Genomic DNA, 10,000 nt, shown 5'->3' with positions numbered 1-10,000 from the left:
CCTGGCTTTGGATTCGGCTTGCCTTTTTACACTTTATTTTGTTCGTTTCTTATTCACCTTTACTCGCACACCCGCCGCATGTGTGCACGCACGCACGTAAACATACAGAAATGCAAACACGTGTATTCCCTCATGCAGCAAACTCCTTCCCATGCAAACAAATACAAAGAATCACATGAAGCATAAGAAGCAAACATTTCTCAGAAGCCCCAAAACCCACTGGCTCCAAGCGTCCATGATTTAGCAAATTCCGCTGCACATTAGCTAAAAACATCCGCTCTCCCGTGAAAGATTATAAAGAAAGGAGAAAAATCGGACACATAATAATACTTGGAGAAAGATCTAACAAAGTCACCCCTTATCTGGCCATCTCAAACCGGTTGAGATGATAATGCTGCGTAGCTCGTTCTTTTCTTAATGCCACGGCCAGATTCACCCATGCGAAGGGAGGGTAAAGTGAGGACAATAATAATTTGAATGACAATCACAACGAAAATGGCATTATCAATGGCATTAATAAAGATAACATCAACTTTAATCATCGATGATAATTTAGTACAAAAGCCAAGTGAAAACAATCGATAAAGCAATGCCAGTGACGATAACAACATTGCCTAGAATAAGACTGCATTTGTTTGATACCAAAATGATTACACTCAACCCCGCAACGTCACCATGGAATAGCCAATCAGATCGTGAACCAGCTAATCCAATCCGGACGAAATTCCAAAGAATCGTCGTAATAATACCACAGCATTCTGATAACGACAATGACCCTTCCGTGGGCGTCTGAATGCAGTCGTCTCGGAGCATCCCGAGAGGGAGCGGTCGGGGCGCATTCAGAACAGGTATTTGTAATATGCCTACCAGGTAAAAAGAAGAAGAAGAAGAATAAAAGAAAATATGATAGTGAGGAAGGAGAGGAGGATGAGGAGGAAGAAATAGAAGAAGAAGAAGAAGAAGAAGAAGAAGAAGAAGAAGAAGAAGAAGAAGAAGAAGAAGAAGAAGAAGAAGAAGAAGAAGAAGAAGAAGAAGAAGAGGGGGGAGGGAGGGAAGGGAGAGGGAAAGGGAAAGGGAAAGGGAAAGGGAAAGGGTAAGGGAAAGGGAAAGGGAAAGGGAAAGGGAAAGGGAAAGGGAAAAGGGGAGAGGGAGAGGGAGAGGGAGAGGGAGAGAGGGAGAGAGGAGAGAGAGAGAGAGAGAGAGAGAGAGAGAGAGAGAGAGAGAGAGAGAGAGAGAGAGAGAGAGAGAGAGAGAGAGAGAGAGAGAGGGAATGGAAGAAAAGAAAGAGATAAGACGACGAAGCAGGCGATAAGGCGTGACCGAAAGTATGAGGAAGGTTAAAGGAAAGAAGAAAAGGCTATCTAAAAGAAAGATAAAGAAAGAATATATATATATACACACACATAAGAGGACTAAGAAAGAAAGAGACAAGAAGAGAAGAAAGAGCGAAGGAAAGGAGCGAGAAATCCCTGGGCAAAAACATGCACTTAAAACCTGCTTCTCGCAACAAGTTCCCGCATCATGATTATGGCCAATTTTCGAAGATCACACACACGTAGCTTCTTCCCACCTACACCCTCCAATTCGCAGACCCCAGGGAGACCCCAGGGTGGACCCCAGAAGAGACCTCAGGGTAAATTGCAAAGCGAATTACCTCATTACCCTATTTCTTCGCCGCCGTTAACAGGGGAAGGGGAGAGGAGAGGGAGAGACGGGGGGGGGGAGAATAAGGGAGGAGACCATTCACAAATACGGGTCGATTGGCTTTAATCCGAGACAATGGAAGCCGTGAATGGAGCAGAGGTTGCAGGAGGCATGAATGAACAAGCCTAAAAGGAGTGAAACCGGGACTGGAAAAGCGTTAGAAAGTGAACACATTTACACTGTGACTTTGAGTATGAACTATATATACACATACATACACACACGTGCGCGCGCAGACAAACACAGAGAGAAAGAGAGAGAGAGAGAGAGAGAGAGAGAGAGAGAGAGAGAGAGAGAGAGAGAGAGAGAGAGAGAGAGAGAGAGAGAGAGAGAGAGAGAGAGAGAGAGAGAGAGAGAGAGAGAGAGCAAGAAAGAGAGAGAAAGAGATTTCTCGCGAACAAAATGACAACGTCCACTTCAAATCAACAAGCACCGACCTTGCAAACAAACCGGACAAAAGGGAACAACCGCCACGACCTCACACGCCGACGGCCAAGTGTCTCCGCCGCCCGCCCCGCCTCCCTCCACCAAACGCCTAACTGACCCTCCCACTTCCCCCGGCCGCTCTAACAGCCGTCTATCAAGAGCCACACTTATCGAACTCTGCTGTCCCTCGGCTTAGCAAACAGCACTCACCCTGAGAGCCCCTGACTACCGATCGCCAGCTCGTAGTGAAGACCCGGTGCTGTTGCTATCTACTTCTCCCTCCTTAGACAGCTTCTCTCTCCACCACTAAGACGATACCGACTGCATGCTGTCTATTTTTGTGAATCTGTTTACCAAAAACAACCCTGGCTGGGTTATAGAGCAGGAACATAGTCGCATATTGTTCTGAGTTGTTTACTATCCTTAATTCTCCATGTATAAAAAACTAATTAGTCATTTGTTTTATTACGCCAAATAATTAAGGAAAATATGCAAGATGTATCAAAATTTTAAATTCTAAGACTCCTCATCCTCAGATCATTCTCAGCAGCCACACTAAACCCTTCATTGATAAAATTCCTTATCCTAATAAAGGGAAAAATCCATCGTAGTCCCTGATAACAAAAAATCCGACACGCAAAAGTTTCCCGTCACAACAGCGCCATCATCGCCTGCCACGCTGCCGTCTGCGAGTGAAAACGACTTGCGGAACGACCGAAGAATACCAACTAAACTCCCGTCGCCATATTCAGCGAAGGCCGCCGCCCACACTGTAAGCCGCACGTGGGCGCGAAGGCGTGCGGGTGCGGGGGCGGATCCCCTGCCAGAGCGCCTGATGGGAGCAGGGAAAGGGGGGGGGGGAGGAAGGGGTATCAATGGGCGAGGCTGCAACATGGATATGGCCAGCGCGGCTTCGTTTACTACCCACCCGACGAATGTGTCTGGCGGGGATAAATAACCAATCGCTCGCCTCCCTGCCACGGCCGGCTCCTGCGCTCTCCCTTTCCCTCGGAAGCCTCTCGCGTGGATAAGGAAGATGTTCCCACAAGCAATGCACCAGTCGCGGCATCTCCCGTGCAAGAAGCTGACAAAACATTGAAATATGGCGGAACTGCCACCTCCCTTCGCCGCGCCAAGGGATGTGAATGCACCTTGAACGGGCGACCGCGACACGTATGCTCTGGAGATAACAGCCAATATCCCCTTTCATTTTCTATCTATTCCTTTATTTCCTTTAACTAACCTCCTCGGCTCCCCTATTCTCCCCCAGCCTCGTTTAATAGGACGGCTAATTTACGCAAAATGTAACCCTACGAAAAATACAATCATTTACAAATTGGTCTTCTATCCCCCCCTCACTCTGTCCTCCTTGCCCTGACCTCGTGACCTTCAAGATAAACAGTAAACACTGACAAAGAGGTTCTCGAGGGTCCTTTTAGGGCTAATTCTAAGATGTTTTTGTTTTCACCCGACAATTTTCAGTCTCTTCAGCAACCTAAGTTCGTGTGAAAAAAATCGTAGGTATTGAGCCAGGCTAACTAGTTTATTCTCAAATTCTATTTAGCATTAATTGAGGTTGCTGGTGTATACCCAATGCAGGCAATTGTCGGGTAGACCATATTTGGAAGAAGCAGAGGTATGCCGTTTTGAACATTTAAAGAAAGATTTTGAATTCGCATTAAACCTAGGGAAAGCCGTCGATTTCGCAGAGCTGGCTAGATAATCTTCCCACGCATAATCCCAAACAACAGACGATAATGAGATAAGAAGATCCTACTCTGCATCGTGAAAAAGCATCATTTAAGATAAAAGTTGGTAAACATCATAGCGACCCCGACCAAAGGCGTTTTCTCTGACCCCGGCCGCCCACTCAAGGGGTGACTCACCTAAAGGAGTTGTCGGTGCAGCTAATAAACAGGGTGTGGACCAGCGTGTGGGCTAGAACCTGTAACAGGTTTGTATGTGTTGTATGGTACACCTCCAATCACCATGCATTGCGTCCGCTTTATAAGAGCGGAGCATTTCTTACACGCAAACGAATTAAAGGAGACTGCATTCTCAACTTTGCTAACAAGTTATATAATTATTCATATAAGAAAAGAAAAGTAATATACACACCGCGTTCCGTATATAGCGAATTAATGAACGGAATGAAAACGGCAACTGAACGAAATTAAAAATTCGCATAAAAATACCAGGCTGTGACTTGCAGGACAGTAGGTGGTATCGCGGCGAACGCAAGGGGTCTGCACACAGTGGCACTCTCAATGTGCTCTTTCATGGAACCAGTGCCAGGCCTTTCTAGTGTCCCTGCCGCCATCCCCTCCCCCTAACGCTTTCTCCACACACACACACACACACACATACACACACACACACACACACACACACACACACACACACACACACACACACACACACACACACACACACACACACACACACACACACACACACAATTACTGCCTGGTTCCTTTCGTTCTCTCTAGGCCTAATTACTATGACTGACACTCCCTTCCCTCCATATCATTAAAACTCTTTCGACTTACAATGTTAAAAGCAAACTCATATATTTTTCTGCACATAAACAGCATGAATTGTCCCCACTTCTATCCACAAGTCTACCAATACATATGAGATTAAAGTGCCGGCTTTTAACAGATCTCCCTAGCAACCACAGGCCTCACCCTTATCCTCCCTCATCCTAACCACTGAAGCTACCCCCCCCCCAAGTCAGTCCCAACCTCATCCTATCACCCTAAGTAACCTCGACATGAAAATCAACTCGCAGCATCACCCTTGCAAGGAAACCTTTTACACCTTGTCTTCTCTCCCGTTTTCTCCATGCGTGATACTTTGCTCTCTCTCCTGTGTGCCCAACTTTCTAAAACCTTTCCTTTACAATTTCTTTAATTCTTGCCCATAAAGGGGGCCATATAATGATGGAATATCTCTCAATTTTCACCTCTTTCACAATCTGTTTGTCTGTCCTCCTCTTTCGATCTCGTTCTTTCTCTGCCTGCCTGTCTGCCTCTCATTCACTTACTCGCTTACTTATTCCCTCACCCCCTCCCTCCCTCACTCACTCACTCACTCACTCACTCACTCACTCACTCCTCACTCACTCACCCACCCACTTACTCACTCATCTACTTACTCACTCTCTCTTTGCTCTCCTCTTCTTCACTTTCTCTTCTGCTCTCCTTACTTAGATTGAGTGACTGCAACATAATCCGCCAAATATGAATGACTGCATGACCAACTATACTTAGCTCAAGCGAGTCATGGCGAAGATGGGTAACTGTGTCAGGTACCTGTTGATGAAGCCGCATGATGACATCCCCAGCATGTGGTCCGTACGTCATGCACAAGACCAAACATGATGTGCAGACGCTCTTTCAAAGGTCTTCGCTTTTTGTATAGTGGTTTTGCATATTAAAACACTTCAAATTACGATTTTAACGATGTTGATTCGACTAAAACCGTAACTTTAACATACACTTGTGTGTTCGCTTCAGCTAGATGTGCTCTCTATACAAGAGATGTTGTATCGTCCATTAACGACCTCCTTCAATCAAAGCTAATTTTAGGTGTTGATAAACATGTATCTTTATAATTCACCCCTCCCCCTTTAGCCCCATTTATCTCCTCCACCTCCCCTAATTAAAAAAAAAATAACAGTCATTACGTTTTGCCATTCGATTAATGCTACCCATGATTTCCCCATTAGTTGGACATTTCATAAATCACACTCATGAGTTAAATGAATGACAACTGCAAGCTATCATTAACGAGGCTTTTGATGACGCCCCAGGGTACAGTTACCTCTTAACCCTGTGCAAACCCACTGGTACTAGAGTTACGAGTGACATTACCAAAGGATATAATAGAGGTAGGACTGAGTCACTTTCTTGCCCCTTATCCGAAAAACGTCGCCGGGATGAGCGAGTTAAATCCTCAGAGGGAGTCTTTGGCGCCGGGATTCCAGAGACTCAATCTGTCAGCTCTTTTCCCGTGCGCCGAATCCCTCTATGCTGACATTTCCTGCTCTTCAAAGATGATAAAGCACCACGTAGACACATCACATCCCAGGCAGATGAACAGACAAACTCACACACACACACACACACACACACACACACACACACACACACACACACACACACACACACACACACACACACACACACACACACACACACATACACATACACACACACACACACACACACACACACACACACACACACACACACACACACACACACACACACACACACACACACACACACACACACAATCATTCATACTCGTTTTTTTTAATGATTCCCTCTCTGATGAACCTACTAATATTTTCAGTGGATGTCATTTCCTGTATATTCTTCAACCTCCGTTCCTTCTCCTTTTCACTATTGGCTATTATCACATCACTACCGCAAGCATCGCCATCTCCCATTGCCACATACCTGCCACATCTCACTGTCCTCCCTGGCAGATTCCCTTCTCTCCTGGCTGCTATCATTGTCCTCCTATCACTGTGCTTGCTGCACTATCCCACTCTCATCTCTAGAGCCACCGGGCCGATAATGCGGCACTCCTTGACACCTGACCTAGGTAATGTCATGAGGGAGCTTAAAGGGGGTGTGGCACTTACTTGGAGTGCTTCTCGTTGAGCGATGCACGGCCGCTGTGGCTCCTGGGCTGCGGGATGAAGGAAGCACTGCCGTTGGCCGGAGAGGTGGAGCGGCTGCTGCTCGCCGAGGCGACGGTCTTCAACTGGGAACCTGGTGAAAGAAAACGGGAAGTCAGTCTCAGGAAATGGGAAGCGTATCTGTGAATGCAGGGGATACTTGGCTATTCACAATAAGACGCTATGAGCTTCAACATATTTAACTTATAATGAGTTATTTTGAAAAGTTTAATATGTGTGCAATACAGAATATATAATACCATACCGCATTACTATAGAAACACACTGGACAATGTTCTATCCAATAATTTACCCAGAAAACAATGTCTTCCCATTTACCGGATAGACTCAGTGAATATATAGTGCAACAACCATTTTACTCTCTATAGGGCCTATGTGATATCAAACGAGATTACGTCCCAACGGCACAAGTACACTGGGAAAGACTTCCCAGTCGACACTCTGTCACGCGTCGCGGCAAACGATTTGTAAACATGGGTCCGGTAATCAATTATGGAGGCCTCTGCGCCCCAGCGTCCTTCGCCCGACTTCGAAAATCATTACGCATAAATTTCCTCGAGTTTCATTTTCCCTTTTCAGCAACTCGCCATCGCGATGCTCAATATTCAGTGTAAAACAAAAGTAAAACTGCAGAATACCAATAGCGAAAGTGCGACAGCCAGCGTCAGAGGCCAGCATCGACTTCCCAAATAATCGATCCCTGGGCCGGGGGATTCTGTGATGCGGAAAGGCTGCCCAGACGAATACAATTCGGACATCTGGCGGTCGACCGGAAAACTCGTGCGGTTGTCCTGCGTCGATTAACTAACGGATATTGAGTCGGGTAGGGCAAGTGACTCCCAATAAAATCAATGACCAAAGTAAATGATAAAAGAAACACATACACATATATACGTGGGTTTGATTTCGTCTACTGGTCGGTATGTACAGAGTGAAAAGAAAGAAAAAACAAAATCAAAAGTGGAGCGAAGAGTTTGCGCCATTAGAAAACATGCAACAAAAACAGCCACGCCTGAGACAATAAAATATATTTACATCTACTTTCTAGACCGGGAGGCGACAGGTCCGTCACGACAGCCGAGTCGCCGTGGGAAGAACAAGGCTGCTGATATTTCCATACAATGGCCACGTGACTGACGCCGATGAGAAGGAGTTACGGAGCTGACACAGATGCCTACACAAACTTCTAACAAGTAGATGTAAGATTTGGATAAAGAAGAGCAAGGGGAGGGAGGGATGCGAGAACGAGAGAAAGAATGGGAGAAGTGGAGAGGCACAGCCGATAACGTTGAGAAGCATGCGGAGAGAACGGAAAGCTCAAGGGAAGATAAGATCTTGAAAGGTTAGAAGAGGCTAGTGAAGGGGGCCCGCGGGTCACTTGGCGAAGAAAAGGGTGACAGCGAAAGAGGTCACAGCTGAATGGAAGGAACAACAGACGGAACAACGATGAAGGGGAGAGAGGCGGAAGAGGGGGAGATGGAGCGCAGATTTCCGACTGTCCCGAGGATGCTTGCGGTGTGTAATGTAACAGCTGATCGTTAAATGACGTGACCGAACCCTGGAAACAGCTGACGGTCGTCGATAATTCTCCAGATTCCCAGAGAAAATGAATATTCATTAATGATCGTGTCAGCTGACATCAGACAACAAAAAACTACCACAAAATCATTACACATTATGCTTGTAAACATATCATTCCCTCTCTCTTTTTTTCCATTTCTCTTTCTCTTTGTGCGTGCGTCACGGTTTTTGTTTGTGTATGGGTGTGGCGTAAGCGCTTTGTTCCAAAAGGGCGTCCTCCCTTCGCTCTGTTATTTCAGAGAATATTCACGACTTGTTTTTACTGCTGCTCGAGGATGCTGTTTACCATGACGTATGGCGGGTGCCACGGACAGTCTCTCTGGCGCTGTTTGTCTAGGATCGTCCAGCCGTTCTCGAGGTAGGAAAATGTGCGAGTGGGTGAATAACAGAATAGGAGAGAGAGAGAGAGAGAGAGAGAGAGAGAGAGAGAGAGAGAGAGAGAGAGAGAGAGAGAGAGAGAGAGAGAGAGAGAGAGAGAGAGAGAGAGAGAGAGAGAGAGAGAGAACAGATGAGAGAAAGAGAATGTGAGAAAAATAGATAAGCGATAGAGAGAGAGGAGAGAGAGAGAAACAGATGAGAGAGAGAGAGAGAGAGAGAGAGAGAGAGAGAGAGAGAGAGAGAGAGAGAGAGAGAGAGAGAGAGAGAGAGAGAGGGAGAGAAAGAGAGCGATAGAGAAAAGAGGAGAGAGAAAAAACAGATGAGTGAGTGAGAGAGAGAATGAATGTGAGAAAAAAAGAGAGAGAGAGAGAGGGAGAGAGAGAGAGAGAGAGAGAGAGAGAGAGAGAGAGAGAGAGAGAGAGAGAGAGAGAGAGAGAGAGAGAGAGAGAGAGAGAGAGAGAGAGAGAGGGAGGGAGGAGAGAGGGAGAGAGGGAGAGAGGGAGGAGAGGGAGAGAGAGAGAGAGAGAGAGAGAGAGAGAGAGAGAGAGAGAGAGAGAGAGAGAGAGAGAGAGAGAGAGAGAGAGAGAGAGAGAGAGAGAGAGAGAGAGAGAGAGAGAGAGAGAGAGAGAGAGAGAGAGAGAGAGAGAGAGAGAGAGAGAGAGGAGCGCAGCTGCGGGAGGGAGGTGAGGGAGGGAGGGAGAGAGGGAGAGAGGAGGAGGGAGAGGGAGAGGGAGAGGGAGAGGGAGAGGGAGAGAGAGAGACAGAGATAGAGAGAGAGACAGAGAGAGAAGGACCGGTGTTGACACTGGGACAAAGCCTCGCGACCTCCTGTCTCTTCTGAGAATCGTCCAGGGAGTCTGTTGTTGACCCGAAGCGCAGCCCATCCGCCCAGCCTGAGGTGCGGCTTCCTTGCCTTCCACGCTTTTACACCCTTTAAGGTACTTGAACTTTTACAACCTGGGAAAGGCTAAAAGGAGAGGCCTGTTAGACGGGGCGTGACCTTCACGTGACCTTACTATGAACTCTTGGCGCAAAAGAACCATGAATGGAATGCGGAGAAGGAAAAGGAAGGCTGAATGTTGGTACCGTTTATCTTGTTATGGTAGCGAAAGGGATCTCATACATATACATATATATGTATACATATGTACATACACACACACACTCGAATACTACAACAAATCGCATTGTTGGCGATGC

At 46.6% G+C, this 10,000-nt stretch overlaps 1 protein-coding gene across 16 annotated transcripts in view; it reads right to left on the bottom strand.

Annotated features, from left to right (window-relative positions):
- Window positions 1-10,000, bottom strand: part of LOC113812565 (protein sickie) — a 165,477-nt gene that overhangs the window by 60,841 nt on the left and 94,636 nt on the right. For all 16 annotated transcript variants that reach the window (XM_070123585.1, XM_070123598.1, XM_070123588.1 and 13 more), the window contains one exon: window positions 6,785-6,914. In XM_070123585.1, the coding sequence (XP_069979686.1) occupies window positions 6,785-6,914 (130 nt within the window). The remainder of the gene's footprint in view (window positions 1-6,784; window positions 6,915-10,000) is intronic.

The sequence above is a fragment of the Penaeus vannamei genome, chromosome 7, assembly GCF_042767895.1.
Source record: "Penaeus vannamei isolate JL-2024 chromosome 7, ASM4276789v1, whole genome shotgun sequence".
Classification (NCBI taxonomy): Eukaryota; Metazoa; Arthropoda; class Malacostraca; order Decapoda; family Penaeidae; genus Penaeus; species Penaeus vannamei.
The sequence above is the reverse complement of the archived record's forward strand: the minus strand, read 5'-3'. Positions and strand labels throughout refer to the sequence as shown.